The sequence below is a fragment of the Nomascus leucogenys genome, chromosome 19 (genome assembly GCF_006542625.1).
Source record: "Nomascus leucogenys isolate Asia chromosome 19, Asia_NLE_v1, whole genome shotgun sequence".
Lineage (NCBI taxonomy): Eukaryota > Metazoa > Chordata > Mammalia > Primates > Hylobatidae > Nomascus > Nomascus leucogenys.
In genome coordinates this window covers 30,641,524-30,665,504 of record NC_044399.1, presented here as the reverse complement: position 1 = coordinate 30,665,504, position 23,981 = coordinate 30,641,524, and the positions used below count along the sequence as shown (strand labels likewise).

Genomic DNA, 23,981 nt, shown 5'->3' with positions numbered 1-23,981 from the left:
ACTTTTCTTTTGGGTTAGGGGATACACATGCACGTTCGTTATATAGCTAAACTTGTGTCATGGAGGTTTGTTGTACAGATTATTTCGTCACCCAGGTACTAAGCCTAGTACCCAACAGTTTTTTCTGCTCCTCTCCCTCCTCCCACCCTCCACCCTCAGGTAGGGCCTAGTGTGTGTTGTTCCCTTGTGTTTATGAGTTCTTATCATTTTGCTCCCACTTATAAGAACATGCAGTGTTTGGTTTTCTGTTCCTGTCTTAGTTTGCTGAGGATAATGGCCTCCAGCTCCATCCGTGCTCCTGTGAAAGACATGATCTCGCTGTTTTTTATGGTTGCACATCTTTTGTTCTAACATTTGGTCCTTAAACCTGGTTCCTGACACAGAGCTCCTAAATCCCTTGGAATTTTCTGGGTGATAGAAGCGTCCTTTGTTCTCATGAGGTGACTCTTGGTGGGCTCCTTATTTGGGGACTGGTCACGAAAAAGACCTAACTATGGTTGGAAGCGTTGTGCTGTCAGCCCCATTCCCCATCTTCTGGGGTGGGGAGCGGAGCTGGAGCTCGATCATGCCTACGTGACAAAGCCTCCATAATAATCCTTAAAAGACAGGACTTGGAGAGCTTCTGGGTTGGCGAACACATCCCTGTTCTGGGAGGGTGGTGCACCCCAACTCCCCAAGGACACTTCCAGACCTCACCCTGTGTATCTCTTCATCTGGCTGTTCATTTGTGTCCTTTAAAATATCCTTTGTAATAAATCAGCAATAGTAAGAAAACTGTTTTCCTGGGTTCCATGAGCTGTTCTAGCAAATGTTCAAACCTGAGGAGGGAGTTGTGGGGACCTCCAATTTATAGCCAGTTGGTCAGATGCATAGGCGATGCTTGGCCTTGCACCTGGGGTCTGACGTGAGGGTGGTCCTGTGTGACTGAGCCCTTAACCTGTGGAGTCTGGTGCTCACTCTGCTTAGGGCTTCTCTGCCTTTGTAGTGTCCTGTCTAGAAGCCTTTCCTTCCTCTTGTCAGCTCAGAAAACTTTTCTTCCACTTCCCTTCTTCTAAGCCATCCCTTACATCTACTCCTTTCCAGCCGACCAAGAGCAGAACCACGGCTGGCTCCACTGCCACCATGCCATTCCACACTGTCTCCTCAGGATGTATTCAGATGTCCAGCCCTCCCCCAAGTCTAGGAGCCCTTTGAGGAAAGGGATGCTGGCCTAGTCAACTCTTTCCCAGCACCAGGCACAGCGTCTGGCACGTTTCGTCTTTTTCATGGACTCTCCCCAGGCAGCCTGACCTTCCCTCCTCTGAACTGCTGCATTTCTTGTCTGCATCATGTTTGCCCTAATCAGATATCACCTTATTTCCATCTTTTAAAAAATGCTTTATTTCTCTGGCAGGCTTCATTGGAATCACAATTTTCATTCATTTAGTAACTGTTGGCCTTGTATCCACCTCTCTCTGGCACTCAGGTCTCACTTAAGAGCTGGCCGTCTGAGCTGTGATTTGCGATCAGTGAGATGGAGACAGAGGCAGCCCTAGGCAGTCATGTTTTGTTCCACCTGACACTGGGTGCCACTCCCCCTCCCAGGCTACAGGCGGGCATGGGCACCAGCCTGGGAGAGACAGCTCATCCATACTCTGGCCCAGCAGAAACTCTGAGCTTAGACAAAACTGCTCAGTTGAGGACAAACTGGGCAAAGTAGAATCTTACTTTGGGAGTTTTTAGAAATATGGTGGGGTGGCATTTGGGAAAAATAAGAATTGCAGCTGGGCATGATGGTACACACCTGTAGACCCCCAGCTACTCTGGAGGCTGAGGTAGGAGGATCTTTGGAGCCCAAGAGCTTGAGGCAGCAGTGAGCTATGAATGCACCACTGCACTCCAGCCTGGGTGACAGATCAAGACCCTGTCTGAAAAAAAAAATGTACACATTTGAGATACATAAAATTTTCTTGTTATATAAAAACATTATAAGCATCAAAATGTGAAATTATGTAAAGATGCCAAAATAGGAATCTGGAGGTGCTTGGAATCCAGAGTTTGGGAGCCCAGCAGTGCAAGGATCTCTAGTCTTGGCTTTTTTTTTTTTTGAGATGGAATGTCGCTCTGTTGCCCAGGCTGGTGTGCAGTGGCCCATTATGAGCTCACTGCAACCTCCGCCTCCCAGGTTCAAGCAATTCTGCCTCCCTCAGCTTCCTGGGTAACTGGGATTACAGGCGTGCATCACCACCCCCAGCTAATTTTTGTATTTTTTAGTAGAGACAGGGTTTTGCCATGTTGGCCGGGGTGGTCTTGAACTCCTGCCTCAGGTGGTCCACCTACCTCAGCCTCCCAAAGTGCTGGGATTACAAGCATGAGCCACTGCACCCGGCCTTGTCTTGGCTTCTTGTCAGCTCCCTGCTTATGTCCAACACTCACCCCTGTTAGAGCTGGTGTGGGGAGCTTCTGTCCTGGTGACTTAACAGTGTAATTAAAGTGCTTAGCACTGTACCTGTACCACAGCTGGTGCCAATAACAGCAGCTGCAATCATCCTCACCATCCGCATGTTATTGTTATATTAACTCTTTGATGGCAACCCTGGCTTATCCCCCCATCTCCCTATGCCCTACAGCAGGGCAGTGGAATGGTTAAGAGGCTTTGAAGTCTAACAGTGCTGGCTTAAAACCCTAATTTGTCGTTTTGGATGTGTGGCTTTGGACACTTTGGGCAGGTCACCTACGTTCTTCGAGCCCTGTATCCTTATCTGTCAGATGATGTTTTTTTTTTTTTTCGAGACGGAGTCTCATTCTCTTGCCCAGGCTGGAGTGCAGTGGCGTAATCTTGGCTCACTGCAAGCTCCACCTCCCATGTTCACACCATCCTCCTGCCTCAGCTTCCTGAGTAGCTGGGACTACAGGCTCCTGCCACCACGCCCGGCTAATTTTTTTGTATTTTTAGTAGAGACGGGGTTTCACCGTGTTAGCCAGGATGGTCTCGATCTCCTGACCTCGTGATCCGCCCGCCTCGGCTTCCCAAAGTGTCAGATGATTTTAACAACTATGCTTCCATGAATTTCTGGGCTAAATGATATGACTGTAAAATGCCTAACCCAGGGTTTAGCATCAAGTAAGCAAATTGTAAATGGTAGATGCTGCTCTGCCTATGATTATTTAGTCTTGTGCTTTAAACTCAAATATTTGTTGGCCCACTGAAGTCACCACACAGAGAAAGATGCTTTTCATTCTCAGTAAAGAACTTTGGGAGATAACTGGGGCAGGCAGCAAGAGAACAGGTGTCTTATGTCCAGCATTAGCAAACTCATCGGAACTGATGGGCAGCTCACTTTGCTTAGAACCTGCACCAGCACACACACGGGGCTGCTTCCCAGTCACACTGCTCCTGGGAAGGTAGGGGGGCTGCTGTTCTGCAGTTAGCGCCGTTCTTTACCTCCTATTACCGAACTGCCAGAGTTCATTTGTGTTCAATTAGGTAGACTACCAATTCTTGTTCATTCCGATTTTCTTTTGCTCACTAACCAAATGTGATTTATTAGTGACTTTTTCTTTGAAGATGGAGTGGAGGAATCCTGGCGCCTTCTGCAACATTCTGCTGCTGTTATGGAACAGTACAGTTACGGATGTGCATCAGCTGGGGATGGGGAAAGGCTAGGGCAGTACATGTGAATGGAGAGGTAGCCCCACCAGTATGTTTTCTGAAATACAGTCCCGCAGAGGGCAGTCTTGGGAAATTACTGTTCTCACACGCTCTTCTGGACCCTACCCCTCCAGCACCTCCCTGCTATCCAAGGGTTGGGATTTTTAAAAAGAAAAACAAATTAAAAAAAAAGCAATGTGAACCTTTTGCCATCTTGTAAGGGTAAAAAGCCCCCTACCAAGTCTGGATGAACATTCATGCATGTGCTTGAGGGCTTGGGAAAAAGGCAGGGCTTGGCCCCACAGTGCAGGTAGGCCCAGTGATCCTATGATAGGGGCCAGGAGATGGGAGGTCCCCTGTGGGCAGGAGTTCAAGTATGTGGGATTATATGACTGGTGCTTGATGAACCAAGGGACAGGGCACCAAAAACAATGGTATTTAATTGCAAAATCTCCACCCCCTGAGGATATGTTTTCAGGTCTGGGTGACTAATTATACTGGGAAACAAGGGATGGAACGATGGCCCTGTGCTTCCTCTGCCCCCTGCCTCTGGATGCATGGGCCGCCGGCTTCAGTCCTGCTTTTCCTTCTGATGGCCCTTGTTGTTTATGCTACGTATTTTTGCAGGAGGCCTGAGGTGGGCTGGGGTCAGTCTGTGTTTTCCTGTGACAGGGCTTCACTCTCCTCCCCCTTCTCTGCTGCGGTTTCGCTGTCCCTGGGATAAGAATAACAATGCCAAGGTTTTGATTCTTGAAAGGAGCAATTAAGCTTCTCACCCCCGCCCTCATTTTAGATGGGAACTGTGAGGGCCCCGTCATTTACCCAGGGTCCTTGTTGAGGAGCTCGTCCTCATTCGATGACTTGCACAGCTTCCATGTGCAATTATTTACTCTTGTGGCACTGAAAGGTTTGTACATATCTTTAAGCCAGAGCGGCTGACTGAATGAGAAAAGTCCATCCTAGAAGACAGAAAGGGAAATATTAATTTTGCGTGTCCTCTGCTTTCCCTGGCCACAGCAATGAATCCTCCAATGTACCTGACTCTCCCTTTGCGAAGAGCATCTCCTCCGTGGCAGAAATCTGAAAATGCCCCTGGGGAGACACATGCACAAGACAGTGAGTGGTGCAGCCCTTTCCCACGTATCTCACAATGTACTTCTCTGGTCTTATTAGGACTAAATGAGTATCTCAGTCCATAATCACAGTGAGAAGAACCACCACAGACCACATACCTGGGGTCTTGAAAATAATTCCATGCACGTGGGACTTTCAGAAGCTCTCCATGTCTGTCCAGAAGGGCCCCACAATATACTGGGGGGACTTTGTATGTGGCTCAGCACGGAGCAGGGGCAGGATGTTCAGTCCCACTCACCCCCTTGGCCAAGTGCCCTTGTGCAGTGAACAAACTGCACAACCATGCTGGGCAGAAGCATTTTATATCAGTCCCCTTCGGACTTAGTCTCACAGGCATCATTTGATGGGGGGTGGGAGATGAAGTGGTTCTTCCTTTTCTAGATACTTTATTCTATAAGTTGGATCACCTCAAGCAAATGCCTGAGTGCAGCTAGCCAAGTTCTCTATCTCACAGTCTTCATACGGCTGGCTGTCGCTGATGAGTGAGTGAGCTGTGAAATCAGCTTAAAGCACAACATGTTCTTTTTGAATGTGAATAAAATAGGAAAAGGCAGAGTGCATTGTGTGACCATGGGGCAAGACACTCTCCCTTTCTCCTTCTCAGTTTTCCTGTCATGAAAGGACAAACTACTGTCTAAGGTCTCCATAGTTAAAATTCTTTTTTTTTTTTTTTTTTGAGACAGTTTTGCTCTTGTTCCCCAGGCTGGAGTGCAGTGGTGCTATCTTGGCTCCCTGCAACCTGCGCCTCCTGGGTTCAAGCAGTTCTCCTGCCTCAGCCTCCCAAGTAGCTGGGATTACAGGCCTGCGCCACCACACCCAGCTAATTTAGTATTTTTAGTAGAGATGGGGTTTCACCATGTTGGTCAGGCTGGTCACGAGCTCCTAACCTCAAGTGATCCCAAAGTGCTGTGATTACAGGTGTGAGCCATCCTGCCTGGCCTTTCTGGTTAAAATTCTGTGAGGTTTGCATAAAAGGAATAGAGTGGGGGCCCAAAAACCAGTAAGATGAGAAAATAGTGTTTCCTCAGTTCTAGGATCCGGGGGGGAAAAAGAAATAAATAAAAAAGAGAAAGTACTGTTTCCTGCCACTTAAGAGGAAGGACTCACATATCCTACCTTCCATCAGCCTTGAAGGAGACGAGTGCCCTCTCTCTCACACCCGGTGGCCTTCCCTTCCCCTTTCCCAGAGCCTCCAAGAAGGCCCCTGGCCTGGCCTGATGCCCACCATCAGCAGCAACAGGGACCAAAACCTTTCTCCTTCCTATCCCTCCCCACCTCCCGAAAGGGCTGGGGACGGCAGGTGTGTCCTTGTTAGTTCCATCCAGCTCAGCTTTGGCTGGGGAGCTAATTTCACTGGAGCCAGGCTAAGCATTAGGATAAGTAAGTATTTGTCCTGTCTTGGGCAGTTCCCTCACTGAAAAATGAGGGTAGAGTTCTAAGCCCTCCTCTAATTCTAAAATTCTAATTAAAACGTTGCGAGACTAGTGGTGGTGCATGCCTGTAATCCCAGCTACTCGGGAGGCTGAGGCAGGAGAATCACTTGAACCTGGGAAGTGGAGGTTGCCGTGAGCCGGGATCGTGTCATTGCACTCCAGCCTGGCAACAAGAGGGAAACTTCGTCTCAAAAGAAAAGAAAAAAAATCACCAGACTAATATTTACCTTGAGAATCCTTCTTCATCTTCTTGTGGTGACCTTTGGTGACAACAAATCTGTTTTAGAAGAAAACACAATTAAGATTATCTATGACAACAACCACTATCTCCAAATCTGTATTGATTCCTTTTATTCATTATAAGTCTCATCTACCTGACGAGGTAACTTTTTTGAAGACAGGAATTGTATGCTGTGTAACACTGCTTTGATTCTTCCATAGTTCAGTCATCCTTGCTATCTTGCGGGGGACTGGTTCTAGGATACCGCCCCCACACCATACCAGAATCTGTGGATGCTCAATCCCTTACATATAATGCTATAGTATTTGCTTATAACCAACACACATCCCCCCTATACTTTATTTACTTAGCGACAGGATTGCCCTCTGTTACTCAGGCTGGAGTGCGGTGTCACGATCACAGCTCACTGTAGCCTCAACCTCCTGGGCTCCAGTGATCTACCCACCTCAGCCTCTTGAGTAGCTGGGACTACAGGTGCATACCACCACACCTGGCTATTTTTTTTTTTTATTTTTAATAAAGACAAGCTCTCACTATGCTGCCCAGGTTGGCCTCCCAATGTGTTGGGATTACAAGCGTGAGCCACCATGCCTGGCCCCATGTAATTTAAGTCATCACTAATAAAATGTACACATATTGTACAGTGGTGACAGTTGTTATATTGTACTTTCTATTTGTATTTTTGTTGGTTTTTTTTCTTCAAATATTCAGCCTGATCTAGTTGAATCTGAAGATGTGGACCTGCTGATGAAGAGGGCTGACTGTATCTAACTTAGGGTCTTGCATGCAGCTGACACTTAATACATTTTATTGACTGTTTTAGATAACATTCAACAGATAATTCCTAATAAAAACTCTTAAAAGTAGGAGAGGGGTGGAGCCAAGATGGCCGAATAGGAACAGCTCCGGTCTACAGCTCCCAGCCTGAACGACACAGAAGACGGGTGATTTCTGCATTTCTGTTTGAGGTACCGGTTTCATCTCACTAGGGAGTGCCAAACAGTGGGTGCAGGACAGTCGGTGAAGCACACTGTGCACGAGCCAAAGCAGGGCGAGGCATTGCCTCAATCGGGAAGAGCAAGGGGTCAGGGAGTTCCCTTTCCTAGTCAAAGAAAGGGGTAACAGACGGCACCTGGAATATCGGGTCAGTCCCACCCTAACACTGCGCTTTTCCAATGGGCCTGGAAAACGGCACACTAGGAGATTGTGTCCCGCACCTGGCTCGGAGGGTCCTATGACCACGGAGTCTCGCTGATTGCTAGCACAGCAGTCTGAGATCAAGCTGCAAGGCGGCAGCGAGGCTGGGGGAGGGGCGCCCGCCATTGCCCAGGCTTGCTTAGGTAAACAAAGCAGCCAGGAAGCTCGAACTGGGTGGAGCCCACCACAGCTCAAGGAGGCCTGCCTGCCTCTGTAGGCTCCACCTCTGGGGGCAGGGCACAGACAAACAAAAAGTCAGCAGGAACCTCCACAGACTTAAATGTCCCTGTCTGACTGACAGCTTTGAAGAGAGTAGTGGTTCTCCCAGCACACAGCTGGAGACCTGAGAACGGACAGACTGCCTCCTAAAGTGGGTCCCTCACCCCTGAGCAGCCTAACTGGGAGGCACCCCCGCAGTAGGGACAGACTGACACCTCACTCGGCCGGGTACTCCTCGGAGACAAAACTTCCAGAGGAACTATCAGACAGCTGAATTTGTGGTCTCACGAAAATCCGCTGTTCTGCAGCCACCGCTGCTGACACCCAGCCAAACAGGGTCTGGAGTGGACCTCTAGTAAACTCCAATAGACCTGCAGCTGAGGGTCCTGTCTGGTAGAAGGAAAACTAACAAACAGAAAGGACATCCACACCAAAAACCCATCTGTACATCACCATCATCAAAGACCAAAAGTAGATAAAACCACAAAGATGGGGAAAAAACAGAGCAGAAAAACTGGAAACTCTAAAAAGCAGAGCACCTCTCCTCCTCCAAAGGAATGCAGTTCCTCACCAGCAACGGAACAAAGCTGGATGGAGGATGACTTTGACGAGTTGAGAGAAGAAGGCTTCAGACGATCAAACTACTCTGAGCTACGAGAGGAAATTCAAAACAATAGCAAAGAAGTTAAAAACTTTGAAAAAAAATTAGAAGAATGGATAACTAGAATAACCAATGGAGAGAAGGGCTTAAAGGAGCTGATGGAGCTGAAAGCCAAGTTTCGAGAACTACACAAAGATTGCAGAAGCCTCAGTAGCAGATGGGAAGAAAGGGTATCGCTGATGGAAGATGAAATGAATGAAATGAAGTGAGAAGGGAAGTTTAGAGAAAAAAGAATAAAAAGAAATAACAAAGCCTCCAAGAAATTTGGGACTATGTGAAAAGACCAAACCTACGTCTGATTGGTGTACCTGAAAATGACGGGGAGAATGGAACCAAGTTGGAAAACACTCTGCAAGATATTATCCAGGAGAACTTCCCCAATCTAGCAAGGCAGGCCAACATTCAGATTCAGGAAATACAGAGAATGCCACAAAGATACTCCTCGAGAAGAGCAACTCCAAGACACATAATTGTCAGATTCACCAAAGTTGAAATGAAGGAAAAAATGTTAAGGGCAGCCAGAGAGAAAGGTCGGGTTACCCACAAAGGGAAGCCCATCAGACTAACAGCTGATCTCTCGGCAGAAACTCTACAAGCCAGAAGAGAGTGGGGGCCGATATTCAACATTCTTAAAGAAAAGAATTTTCAACCCAGAATTTCATATCCAGCCAAACTAAGCTTCATAAGTGAAGGAGAAATAAAATACTTTACAAACAAGCAAACGCTGAGTGATTTTGTCACCACCAGGCCTGCCCTAAAAGAGCTCCTGAAGGAAGCACTAAACATGGAAAGGAACAACCGGTACCAGCCACTGCAAAAACATGCCAAATTGTAAAGACCATCGAGGCTAGGAAGAAACTGCATCAACTATCGAGCAAAATAACCAACTAACATCATAATGACAGGATCAGATTCACACATAACAATATTAACGTTAAATGTAAATGGGCTAAATGCTCCAATTAAAAGACACAGACTGGCAAACTGGATAAGGAGTCAGGACCCATCAGTGTGCTGTATTCAGGAAATCCATCTCACGTGCAGAGACATGCATAGACTCAAAATAAAGGGATGGAGGAAGATCTATCAAGCAAATGGAAAACAAAAAAAGGCAGGGGTTGCAATCCTAGTCTCTGATAAAATAGACTTTAAACCAACAAAGATCAAAAGAGACAAAGAAGGCCATTACATAATGGTAAAGGTATCAATTCAACAAGAAAAGCTAACTATCCTAAATAGATATGCACCCAACACAGGAGCACCCAGATTCATAAAGCAAGTCCTGAGTGACCTACAAAGGGACTTAAACTCCCACACAATAATAATGGGAGATTTTAACACCCCACTGTCAACATTAGACAGATCAACGAGACAGAAAGTTAACAAGGATATCCAGGAATTGAACTCAGCTCTGCACAAAGTGGACCTAATAGACATCTGCAGAACTCTCCACCCCAAATCAACAGAATATACATTTTTTTCAGCACCACATCACACCTATTCCAAAATTGACCACATCGTTGGAAGTAAAGCTCTCCTCAGCAAATGTAAAAGAACAGAAATTATAACAAACTGTCTCTCAGACCACAGTGCAATCAAACTAGAACTCAGGATTAAGAAACTCACGCAAAACCACTCAACTACGTGGAAACTGAACAACCTGCTCCTGAATGACTATTGGGTACATAATGAAATGAAGGCAGAAATAAAGATGTTCTTTGAAACCAACGAGAACAAAGACACAACATACCAGAATCTCTGGGACACGTTCAAAACAGTGTGTAGAGGGAAATTTATAGCACTAAATGCCCACAAGAGAAAGCAGGAAAGATCCAAAATTGACACCCTAACATCACAATTAAAAGAACTAGAAAAGCAAGAGCAAACACATTCAAAAGCTAGCAGAAGGCTAGAAATAACTAAAATCAGAGCAGAACTGAAGGAAATAGAGACACAAAAAACCCTTCAAAAAATTAATGAATCCAGGAGCTGGTTTTTTGAAAAGATCAACAAAATTGATAGACCGCTAGCAAGACTAATAAAGAAGAAAAGAGAGAAGAATCAAATAGATGCAATGAAAAATGAAAAAGGGGATATCACCACCGATCCCACAGAAATACAATCTACCATCAGAGAATACTACAAACACCTCTATGCAAATAAACTAGAAAATCTAGAAGAAATGGATAAATTCCTCGACAAATACACCCTCCCAAGACCAAACCAGGAAGAAGTTGAATCTCTGAACAGACCAATAACAGGTTCTGAAATTGTGGCAATAATCAATAGCTTTCCAACCAAAAAGAGTCCAGGACCTGATGGATTCACAGCCGAATTCTACCAGAGGTACAAGGAGGAACTGGTACCATTGCTTCTGAAACTATTCCAATTGATAGAAAAAGAGGGAATCCTCCCTAACACATTTTATGAAGCCAGCATCGTCCTGATACCAAAGCCTGGCAGAGACATAACCAAAAAAGAGAATTTCAGACCAATATCCTTGAAGAACATTGATGCAAAAATCCTCAATAAAATACTGGCAAACCGAATCCAGCAGCACGTCAAAAAGCTTATCCACCATAATCAAGTGGGCTTCATCCCTGGGATGCAAGGCTGGTTCAACATATGCAAATCAATAAATGTAATCCAGCATATCAACAGAACCAAAGACAAAAACCACATGATTATCTCAATAGATGCAGAAAAGGCCTTTGACAAAATTCAACAACCCTTCATGCTAAAAACTCTCAATAAATTAGGTATTGATGGGACGTATCTCAAAATAATAAGAGCTATCTATGACAAACCCACAGCCAATATCATACTGAATGGGCAAAAACTGGAAGCATTCCCTCTGAAAACTGGCACAAGACAGGGATGCCCTCTCTCATCACTCCTATTCAACATAGTGTTGGAAGTTCTGGCCAAAGCAATCAGGCAGGAGAAGGAAATAAAGGGTATTCAATTAGGAAAAGAGGAAGTCAAATTGTCCCTGTTTGCAGATGACATGACTGTATATCTAGAAAACCCCATTGTCTCAGCCCAAAATCTCCTTAAGCTGATTAGCAACTTCAGCAAAGTCTCAGGATACAAAATCAATGTACAAAAATCACAAGCATTCTTGTACACCAATCACAGACAAACAGAGAGCCAAATCATGAGTGAACTCCCATTCACAATTGCTTCAAAGAGAATAAAATACCTAGGAATCCAACTTACAAGGGATGTGAAGGACCTCTTCAAGGAGAACTACAAACCACTGCTCAATGAAATAAAAGAGGATACAAACAAATGGAAGAACATTCCATGCTCATGGGTTGGAAGAATCAATATCGTGAAAATGGCCATACTGCCCAAGGTAATTTATAGATTCAACGCCATCCCCATCAAGCTACCAATGACTTTCTTCACAGAATTGGAAAAAACTACTTTAAAGTTCATATGGAACCAAAAAAGAGCCCGCATCACCAAGTCAATCTTAAACCAAAAGAACAAAGCTGGAGGCATCACGCCACCTGACTTCAAACTATACTACAAGGCTACAGTAACCAAAACAGCATGGTACTGGTACCAAAACAGAGACATAGATCAATGGAACAGAACAGAGCCCTCAGAAATGATGCCGCATATCTACAACTATGCGATCTTTGACAAACCTGACAAAAACAAGAAATGGGGAAAGGATTCCCTATTTAATGAATGGTGCTGGGAAAACTGGCTAGCCATATGTAGAAAGCTGAAACTGGATCCCTTCGTTACACCTTATACAAAAATTAATTCAAGATGGATTAAAGACTTAAATGTTAGACCTAAAACCATTAAAATCCTACAAGAAAACCTAGGCAATACCATTCAGGACATAGGCGTGGGCAAGGACTTCATGTCTAAAACACCAAAAGCAATGGCAACAAAAGCCAAAATTGACAAATGGGATCTAATTAAACTAAAGAGCTTCTGCACAACAAAAGAAACTACCATCAGCGTGAACAGGCAACCTACAGAATGGGAGAAAATTTTTGCAACCTACTCATCTGACAGAGGGCTAATATCCAGAATCTACAATGAACTCAAACAAATTTACAAGAAAAGAACAAACAACCCCATCAAAAAGTGGGCAAAGGACATGAACAGACACTTCTCAAAAGAAGACATTTATGCAGCCAAAAAACACATGAAGAAATGCTCATCACCACTGGCCATCAGAGAAATGCAAATCAAAACCACAGTGAGATACCATCTCACACCAGTTAGAATGGCCATCATTAAAAAATCAGGAAACAACAGGTGCTGGAGAGGATGTGGAGAAATAGGAACACTTTTACACTGTTGCTGGGACTGTAAACTAGTTCAACCATTGTGGAAGTCAGTGTGGCGATTCCTCAGGGATCTAGAACTAGAAATACCATTTGACCCAGCCATCCCATTACTGGGTATATACCCAAAGGACTATAAATCATGCTGCTATAAAGACACATGCACACGTATGTTTATTGCAGCACTATTCACAATAGCAAAGAGTTGGAACCAACCCAAATGTCCAACAACGATAGACTGGATTAAGAAAATGTGGCACATATACACCATGGAATACTATGCAGCCATAAAAAATGATGAGTTCATGTCCTTTGTAGGGACATGGATGAAATTGGAAAACATCATTCTCAGTAAACTATCGCTAGGACAAAAAACCAAACACCGCCTGTTCTCACTCATAGGTGGGAATTGAACAATGAGAACTCATGGACACAGGAAGAGGAACATCACACTCCGGGGACTGTTGTGGGGTTGGGGGAGGGGGGAGGGACAGCATTAGGAGATATACCTAATGCTAAATGACGAGTTAATGGGTGCAGGAAATCAACATGGCACATGGATACATATGTAACAAACCTGCACATTGTGCACATGTACCCTAAAACCTAAAGTATAATAATAAAAAAAAAAAAGAAAAAAAAAAGTAGGAGAAAAAGGAAACCTGAGTCCCTCCTCTGAAGTGGCAGGAAAACCAGCCTGGGCAACATAGCAAGGCCTTGTCTCTACAAACAAATTTTTAAAATTAGCTGCCTGCCTGTAGTCCCAGCCATTCAGGAAGCTGAGGCAGGAGGATCCCTGAAGCCCAGGGGTTTGATGTTACAGTGAGCTAGATCACACCATTGCTCTCCAGCCTGGGTGACAACAAGGCCCTGAGAAGGAAAAAAATAAGGAAAGGAAAAAGGAAAGGGGAAAGGAAGGAAAGAATAGAAGTATTGTAAAGGAAGAGACAAAACTATCATTATTTGCATATTAAATGATAAATGTTAGCCAAAGAAGCCTAAGAGAATCAACTAAGATTTTACTGGAAGTAATGAGAATTCAATACAGTGGCTATCTACAAAATCAAGAAATCAGCACACAAACCTCAAATACTTTTCCCATGTACCACCAATAACTAATTAGAAAATAGAAGAAAGATCCCATTTACAATGGCAATAGAAATGTATGAAGTATTTAGGAACGAAAATACAAAGATCTTTTATCTAACAAGAGATGTGTAAGATCTATATATGGAAACACTAAAGCTCTTCTGAAAGACATTACAGGAAATGAACACATGACATGAGATAGCACGTTCCTAGAATGTCGTACAGATGTCAATTCTCAAATTAATCTAAAATTTAACGTAATCCTATTCAAATCCCAAGACAGTTTTTGGTGGTGGCTGTTTTTGAGACAGGGCCTCGCTCTGTTGCCCAGGCTAGAGTGCAGTGGTACGACCACAGCTCACTGCATCCTCGACCTCCCAGGCTCAAGCAGTCCTCCCACTTCAGCCTCTGAAGTCTCTCATATGGTGTCCAAGAAATGGTGACAAATCTCACAAAGGGACTAGGCTCAGCAGGGCTGGAATATTCAGGGAAGGTGTCAAGAAGAAAGATAAACTTGAGTTGGCTTTTGAGAGATTCATAGGACTCCCACAGGCAGAGTGAAATAAGGGCATTTTATGGACAAACACAGACAAAAGCAGAAATGCGGGTGGTGTGACTGGGGTATGGTGAGGGGCTGCTGTGGCTGGAATGGAGGGCTGCCACAATAATGGAAATGGTAAATGAGGCAAATAGGGTGGGACTGGTAGCATAGCGTCAAGGTTGCCAGCTTATTAAATCACTCTTCCAATATGCTAGCACTGGCCTGTTGGGAAAAGTAATACATCATGTAATCGAACAAAAGACAAACGGAGGCAAGCTCCAGGAATGGGCACTGTAAACAGGACTTGCCCCAGAGTAGCCAGATGTAGGCTTTAGAAAAGTTGATGCAGCTGGGTGCAGTGGCTCATGCCTGTAATCCCAGCACTTTGGGAGGCCGAGGCGGGTGGATCACCAGGTCAGGAGATCGAGACCATCCTGGCTAACATGGTGAAACCCCGTCTCTACTAAAAAAAACACAAAAAATTAGCTGGGCGTGGTGGCGGGCGCCTGTAGTCCCAGCTACTCGGGAGGCTGAGGCAGGAACCCGGGAGGTGGAGCTTGCAGTCAGCCAAGATCAGGCCACTGCACTCCAGCCTGGGCGACAGAGCCAGACTCTGTCTCAAAAAATAAATAAATAAATAAAAATAAAAATAAAAAATAAAAGATAAGTTGATGCAGGTTGAGCATCTCTAATCTGAGGGGGAATGTCTCACATGGGGTCCAAGAAACGGTGACACATCTCACAGAGGGCCTAGGCTCAGGAGGGCCGGAGTATGAGACGTTCCCCCTCGCCTGTGAACTTCAAAATGTGGCCAACAATTTTTTAAAAGATGGCTACTCTGTAGTGCTTTAAATGGACCAATTTAGACAATGCCTTATACACTGGAGGACGATACTGTGTGAATCTAATAAGTCTACAAGACAATACTTCTCTCTTTTGGCTCTCTCCTTCCTCTCCAGGGTGATGACAACTCCGTGAGGGTGGAGATTATACCCCTCTCATCATTTCAGCAACAAGGAAATAAATTAGTGGCAGAGTAACGGTGATTTGGTGAGTACATCCAATTGTTGACATAGTTTTGGGTGGGAGAAATTTTGCCATTATATTGACTTCTTAAAATAGTCTAGTGGGATTAATTTGGTTTCAATTCACAGAGATCTGGAAGCGAGGATCCTTTAAAAATCCTGAAATATACACTGCAGTAAAAGAGCAAAGCATACACCTCAGCCTTAAATGACTGAAGAAGTATGTCAAGTAGCAGCAGGTGGGAAAGTGACTTTGGTTTTCAGTTTGTGAGCTCTGAATCCACACAAAGACAAGACTGCATTCTGAAAACCTGAATTAATTATTGTCCTTACCACAATGAGGCAGAGAAGTATAATCAAATTCGTTACTATGATAGTCACAATTAATGCGAAGGCGAGTTTCTTCTTATAGCCATATCCTGGAACTTCCTTTGTGAGCTAAAAAAAACCAAACAGAATGAGAGCTAACTATTCAAAACCCCAGTATTCCAGGTGAGTAGCTTACAGGTTCTTTTTTATTTTTTTGAAAGAGGGTCTCACTCTGTCACCCAGGCTGGAGTACAGTGGTGCAATCACCGTTCACTAGACTCGACCTCCCTGGGCTCAGGTGATCCTCCCACCTCAGCCTCCCAAGTAGCTGGGACTACAGACATGTGTCATCAACCCAGCTAATTTTTGTATTTTTAGTAGAGACAGGGTTTCACTATGTTGGCCAAGCTGGTCTAAAACTCCTGACTTCAAGTAATCCACCCACCTTGACCTCCCAAAGTGCTGGGATTACAGGAGTAAGCTACCACCCCCGGCCTATGGTTCATCTTGTTCCCTAATCTATTTCACTCTTTACATGAGCAAAGTGGGAGATCACTGTCATGGCCAAAGTTACATGGCCAAGATAAGCTATGGCCTGGGAGTCCCAGGTTCTCCTGTGTGGGCACTTTGCTGGGATATGCTAAATGATGGGAAATCTGGGTCTCATGTTTCTGTGTGGTCCTCACCTCAAGCGACTTCTGTTCTTTGTGTTCACTCTGGGCTTCCGTGCTCTCAATATAGGTATCGGTCTTCCATTGGTCTGTATCCCATTCTACCTTGGATGCCTTTACTTCCTGCTGCTTGCTGAGAAGATTCAGCAGGTGGCCTGTCCTGGAGATGAGCCTGGCACAGGTCACTTGCACATCGGCCCCAGAGCAGTCCATCTTCAAGGTCCGGATAACATGAGAAAGGAGCCTTCTCACATTGTTGTCGGGGATAAGGGACTGTAGCTGCTGGGTTAGCTGAATTTCAAACTGATCACCTGGGGACGAGAGCAATGGGTCATTGAAGCTTTTGGGCTCGGGGGACAGGTCAGTGCCCGCGTTGTTGTGTTCCCCTTTTGTCTCAGTTTGTGTAACAGTTGGCCGTAAGTCGAATGCAGTCCCAGCGGAGTCTGCCTCAGGAGGGTGATTGTAGTTTGTGTTTTCAGAGATGGTGCCTTCTGGCATGTTAGTGTTTTCCATAAAAACGTTTTCTTCAAAGGCATTTCTTGCAGTTGTGTCTTTTACATTTGTGTTTTTTATAAAACGTACAGAAGGAGCAGATACTTCCAGAAAAGGGTTTTCCTGAGGACTCAGGTCTCCTAAGGATGAAAAAACCCCTTGTGAAGGGGAATTTATGAGGCTGTTTGCTGCAGAGAACAGAGGCCGGTTTGCGAGCATCAGTCTATGGAGATAACTTTTCTTTCTGAACTTTGGACTCTTTTTGAACTTGGGTGTTCTGTGGGCCACGTGGGAGCGAGTTTTGGGAAGGTGGTATTTTTTTCTGGAATATATCATTGGTATAGAAGCCTCCATATCTGTAACTCTAGCCTTTGCACTTTCTAAAATGGAAATAGCGTGGGTGAAGTCTTTCGATCTGTCTCTCACCTGAGGCAGGGCTTTTGCAGGGCTGGAGGTAGAAGGCGCGCCCTTGGAGAAGTGTTTCCGCACAGAGACTGCTGCCTTATGCTGCTGGGTGAACGAAGGCTTGCTGTAGACGGCGTTTCCCGCTAACTTCTCAGGCCCCTGCTGTATGTGAGGCTGTTCCAGCTCCCTTGGGGCTGGACTCCCGAGCCTTTTTTCTTCGGCAGCGTTCTCCACAGATGCCTGGGCACCCTGTTCCCTCCTGATGCTCTGCCTTCCCACCTCTTTGAAGTGCCTTTTCTGGATGCTGCTTGGGCCCATGAGGACTCTGTTAAATCTCTGCAGGTTTTTACCTACACTTTGAATTTTTGCCAGGCTGTTTCCTGTGGTTGGCAGTTTAATGAACGGTAATAACATTGATTTCACATCTAGGTTTGCCGCTGAGAAATAAGGGAAGATGTAACTTAGGGCACCGATAGCATCACTCTCGTCATTGGTGTCTCGCTGCTCACTCCCAAAGCCTGACAAGTTGATGCCACTGCTGTCTGAGGGCACTTCCGGCTCAACAGTCAGCTCAGTGCTTGTGTGATTCTTCCGGGCTTGTAACACCTTCATGAACGCTCCTTCTGGATTCCCTATAGATGCTTCTTCAGCTGTCAAAAAAGAAGAGACTGCTTTGATCATGAAAGATGATGGGACGGGATGCATCAGTCCATAGCTGTACACCCCAGTCACACAGAGTAGGAGTCAGCAAACATTCGAGTGCCATTCAGAGAGGAGAAACACACACCCAATCCTAAACCTATGAAATGGCAACAACAAAAGGAGAAAATACATCTTTTGAAAACACGGCCACCTACTTGGAACATTCCATAGTGTGACATAGAGTAACTCTGCTCAGGATTATTTCATTGATCCCCAGGGGCCAACTGCCCAGTGCTCAGTCAAAGCCCAAGGTGGAAGACAAGGGCTTCCCTGATGAGCTGATGAGCTGGCCTCTCTGGAGACTGCTTCGTACCCTGTGCTGTCCTGCCTCAGATGCAGAGAGAGCACAAGGCTCCCGCTCTCCTCGTCCTCGGTGCGCCTGTGTTCTTGCTACCATCACAGCTGAATGCAATGAAAGGCGGTCCTCTGAGAGGAGCAGGGTGGAGATGCTAAAGTGGAGGCCCCCTCCCATTGCTGATAGATCCTCATCTGGCACGCGCTCCACCCACCCACCCCATTCTCTGCTCCCACATATCGTAGCCCCATCACAGAAGATGCGACATGGAAAAAAGCACTGTGTCCACCCTAGTTCTTAAATTTGGGCAGGGATTTGTGGTGTAGGTTAAGAGGTTTTTAAATTTGCCAGATTGGATGCCTATGTTGTTAAATACACAATGAATCTGTGGTATGATAGCAGTTTCTGGATAAACATTACTTGAGGTCCTAAAATGCAGAAGGGAAAAAGCAAGTTTTGTCAGATGCCTACTTTGCTTTCATTTCATCTCTAATATTTTGGATGGGGAATCATCCAAAGCTTCTGACTGCATGAAGGTCAAGTGTGCCAGTGTGCAGCTGGGTTTCTTTTCCAGAATTAAAAGTATTTTGGGTGGTGGTGAGGGTCAGCAGAAGAAGTAAAGATTGTGAGAAAGGGGAAACATGGGCTTGGGGAGAACCCAGAACTGGGGCCAGAAGACCTGGCACTAGGCTACAGCACTTAGCACCTCTGATCTTGTTTTCCTCATCTGTAAAAGGAGGTTAACAAAGCTTTTCTGCCCACTTCTTGGGGAAAAGGGAATAATATAATTGGTTAAAAAAAAAAAGGTTTTGAAAAATAAGCAACACTGACTTTATGTAACCAAGCATTATTAATTATCCACCCCATATCACTGGTAGATACCTGTATTCAAGCTATCTGGACATGAAAGCAGTCACATTTTAGAAGTCATGAAGTTGGTGCTAACAAATCTAATCTAAGAAACACTCTTGAAAGCCCTTGAGCGTTTGTTCTGTGAACAGAAAGGTTTGAGATTCGGAGCAAGTTCAGAGTTGGATGGTCTAAGAATGGAAAAGCCCTCCATTCCATTAGAAGAGCCAGGTAGCAATTTCTGGTTATGGAACCAGAAGCTCTCAGGCTTCAAATAAAACAGCATCACTTGTACTCCTATAAAACTGTAAAAACAGAAAAACCAAAACCGTATCTACATCTGTCCTATAAGGCAGAGAGTACTTGAGACCTCATGGATTTAAAACCAGCTTACAAACTACATTGCACTATATGAAGAAATTATCACTGTGGGCAAAGCATTAAGCGGAGAGCACAGTACACAGTGTGTGGATGTTAATGGTATTCCCTAGCCGTCCCATTCCTTTGTCTTGGTCCTTTGTGCATATGGAACAGTTCTATTATTAAATTTTGTAATAATAACTGAGAACCTGACTCTCAGCAAGGGAGTAGTTCAGAAATTGAGGGAGTTTAACTCTGAATGAGTAAATAAAAATAAAGCAATTATGTCATTAGCTTAAAATTTGATCATCATTAAAAATAAAAAGTTTAAAAACAAATAATGTAACAATTTATCACCGCGCAATTTGGACTCACGACAATGTATGGTGTTTGTCAGACATGCACTGTTGCAATGCAGCTTGACTGTTTTGCAGACAGCCTCAATGCTGTTTTTAAATTGGCAGAGGCAGCAGGCCATATGGCTAGGTAAGATCCTATAGATGAAAACAGAGAGCAATAAATTAGTGGTAAAGCGGTTACTTGAGTAGGTAAAGGAGGCAGACAACGCTACCAAAGGGGTGGGAAAAGGGTGCCATTGAAGCCTATGGACTGGACAGTTGGGTAGGAACCAGAAGGCCAACAGGAAGGAGGGCAAAGTTGCCCAACCGAAGGGTAAACATGGCAGTGAGTATGGTATGCCTAGAATAAAGGTGGTTGGGATTAGAAGTGGGTGACAGTGATTAGTAGTTTAATTCAGAAGTATCTCTTCCCAACTCAAAAGTCTCACTTTGGGCTGAAAGTACAGAAGAAGAAGGTAGACTTTTAAGAAGTCTGAATAAGCCCCCAACTTCTGGAGTCCCTTTCTCAATTCCTGTTGGGAGTGGGAAATATTATAAATTACTCTGGGCATTAAAAATAGCTTAGTTTAACCTGGATTCCGGGGTTAAAAAATAACAAAGATTGCATTGGCCAAATCTGGACAATTTGAGCATTCAAAAGAATAACAACAATAAGTTACAACATATTTAATATAAAGAAGAATCCATGAAGAGTGATATTCAAAAAGAAAGAGGGGGAGTTCTTCTTCAGTGAAATAATGCCAGCTAGTAAATGTAGAAGGAATGATAGAATTTTTAAAACTTTCACTTTGCAACCATCAGTGTAATACAAATTCATTCAGACAAGGATTATCATTGATGCACATTTGGGTGAAGAGACATTTGAGAACAGGATCTTCACTGAACTCAAAGTAACAACCCACAGATTATTTATTAATTACCAAGGGGAAAATTGTTATTTTTTATTTTTATTTTTATTTTGTCACCCAGGCTGAAATACAGTGGCAAAATTATACCTCATTGCAGCCTCAACCCCCCTGGGCTCAAGGGATCCTCCAAATTCAGCCCCCTGAGTAGCTGGGAGTATAGGCTTGCACCACCATGCCCAGTTAATTTTTTTTTTTTTTGTACTTTTGTATTTTCAGTAGTGACAGGGTTTCCCCATGTTGCTCAGGCTGGTGTAGAACTCCTGGGCTCAAGCAATCCTCCCACCTCAGCCTTCCAAAGTGCTGGGATTACAAGAGGGAGCCACTGCACCCAGCAAAATAATTACAATGGAGAGATCTGGAAGATCACCTTAGTCAAGTGATCAAACTTAGTATTACAGGCCACCTCAGTTACGAGGCAGGAAGGATACATCACCTATGCAGTATTTTTCCCAAAAATGCTTAACTTGAATTTCATCATGAGGAAACAGACAAATCCAGACTGTGGGACAATTTACAAGACAACTATCTTTGACTCTTAAAAAATGCCAATGTCATGAAAGATCAAAGAAAGTAGAGGCATGTTTTAGATTAAAGGAAATGAAGACATGACATGCAGTGCCTGATCTTTGATTGGATTCTGTACTATTCTTTCATCTTTCTGGCTTGTTTGAATTTTTTTCAACATGTAAATTTGGGCAAAAGAGGTAACCAAGACAATTGATTAATTTATTGTTGTGGCTTATTGGGGGCACTTTCAGAGAGATAAAAACAATCCCTGTAACTGAAGTAAAAGGTTAATCTTAGGCAGTATAGCATGGCCATTAAGAATACAGATTCCACAGCCAGACTGTGCTTAAATCTCAGCTCCGCTAATAATGTGAATTTGGGCAAATTGCTTAATCTCTGTTCCTTGGCCTTGTCATTATAATAGTACCTACCTCTAATGAATTTTGAGGATCAAATGAATCAATACCTGAAAAATGCCTGGTGCACAGTGAGTGCTCAATAAGGGTTAACTATAATTATTATGTTGCAGAGGTTTTGGGGGGCCTCTTCTGAGTCCTCCAAAAGGATGGCTTTATTAGGGCCACATTAAGACTGAAAACAGAAGAGGGTTTCATGGATACATGAAGTCTATGAGTTGGGGGTACAATGTATAGAGTTTTAGATTAAAACTGCATCCAATAAGTTGGCCTGACACATCTTTCGAACCTATAGAGGAATAATCACAAGTGACTAGTATTATTCCTTTGGGTCCAGTGGAAGCCTCTGATCTTCATATGGAATGGACCTGGAACCGTAACCCAGCATTTTGTTATATAGCAACCTTAACTCTGACACAAAGGTGTTTCTTTTGTTTATTTTGAGGCTGGGTCTCGTTCTGTTACACAGGCTGAGTGCAGTGGTGCAATCTTGGCTCACTGCAGCCTCTGCCTCCTGGGTTCAAGTGATCCTTCTGACTCAGGTTCCCTAGTAGCTGGGACTACAGGCGTGTGCCACCACTCCTGGCTGATATATATATATATAACCTGCAAAGAAGGCCAGGCACGGTATCGCATGCCTGTAATCTCAGCACTCTGGGAGGGTGAGGCAGGAGGATCACTTGAGACCAGGAGTCTGAGACGAGCCTGGACCACATACTGAGACCTAATTTCTACAAAAAAATAAAAAATAAAAAATAAAAATAAAAGATACATCATATATGCAAATTAACTCAAAATGGATCATAGACCTAAATGTATATAATTTCTGGGAGAAGACATAGGAGAAAATCTTTTAGACGCTGGATTAGACAACAGGTTCTTAAAGATTTCTTAGGTAAGAAACAAAAAATCACAGGCCATTTAAGAAAAAAATGCTAACTTAAAGCTGATCAAAATTAAAAACTTCTGGTCTTCAGAAAACATTTTTATTTTTTACTTTTTTTTTAGGCAGAGTCCCACTCTGTCGCCCACGCTGGAGTGCAGTGGTGCAATCTCAGCTCATTGCAACCTCCACCTCTCAAGTTCAAGCACTTCCCGTGCCTCAGCCTCCTGAGTAGCTTGGATTACAGGCATGTGCCACCACACCTGCCTAATTTGTGCATTTTTAGTAGAGATGGCGTTTCCACACAACCGGAATACTACTCAGCAATGAAAAGGAGTGAACAGTTGTCCCTCGGTGTCTGCAGGGGATTGGCTCCAGGACCCCCTGCAGATACCAAAGTCCACAGATGCTGATGTCTTTTTTATGAAATGACATGTTTGTATATAGCCTCAGGTATACTTTAAATACCTAATACAGTGTAAATGGTATGTACATAATTATACTGTATTTTAAATTTTCTAATGTTTTTATTGTATTGTTGTTTTATATATTTTATTTTTTCCAAATATTCTGCATCCATGGTTCGTTGAATCTACGGATGAGGAACCTGCAGATATGGAGGGCCAGCTCTAGTGATAGGTGCAACAACATGGATGGCAGCATAATCTCAAAAAAAATTCTTCTGAGTGAGGCCAGGCAAGGTGGATCTTATCTGTAATCCTAGCACTTTGGGAGGCTGAGGCGGGCGGATCACTTGAGGTCAGGAGTTCAAAACCACCCTGGCCAACATGGTGAAACCTTGTCTCTACTAAAAATACAAAAATTAGCCAGGCGTGGTGGCATGCACCTGTAATTCCAGCTACTCGGAAGGCTGAGGCAGGAGAACTACTTGAACCTGGGAGGTGGAGGTTGCAGTGAGCCTAGGTCATGCCACTGCACTGCAGCCTGGGCGACAGAGTGAGATTCCATCTCAAAAAAAAAAAAAAAAAAGGCTTTGTGAAAGGAGCCAAACACAAGAGGCTACATGCTATATGATTTCATTTATAAGACATTCTGGAAAAGGCAAAAGTATAGGAACAGAAATCAGATTAGTAGCTAACAGGGGCTGATGGTGGGAGGACGGGATTGCCTACAAAGGGACGGGAGGGGCCTTTTTGAGGCGTCAGAAATGCTTTATATTGGGAATGTGGTGGTGGTTATGTAACTATACATTTGTCAGCCTCATCAAACTGTATACTTAAAAAGCGTGAATGTTACTATATGAAAATTATACCTCAATGAACCTGACTTAAGAAAATAATAAAACGAACCTAAAGAACCAACTAAGTAAAAATAAATCTC

General features: G+C 44.1%; 1 protein-coding gene across 1 annotated transcript in view; it reads right to left on the bottom strand.

Annotated features, from left to right (window-relative positions):
* Positions 1-2,306: 2,306 nt before the first annotated feature.
* The window catches only part of LRRC37A (leucine rich repeat containing 37A), a 49,530-nt gene continuing 27,855 nt past the window's right edge, over positions 2,307-23,981 (bottom strand). The window contains exons 9-14 of the mRNA XM_030799785.1: positions 19,943-20,061; positions 16,480-18,011; positions 15,818-15,922; positions 6,426-6,475; positions 4,669-4,723; positions 2,307-4,590 (exon numbers count right to left, since the gene is read on the bottom strand). Of these exons, the coding sequence (XP_030655645.1) occupies positions 4,450-4,590; positions 4,669-4,723; positions 6,426-6,475; positions 15,818-15,922; positions 16,480-18,011; positions 19,943-20,061 (2,002 nt within the window). The 3' untranslated portion in view covers positions 2,307-4,449. The remainder of the gene's footprint in view (positions 4,591-4,668; positions 4,724-6,425; positions 6,476-15,817; positions 15,923-16,479; positions 18,012-19,942; positions 20,062-23,981) is intronic.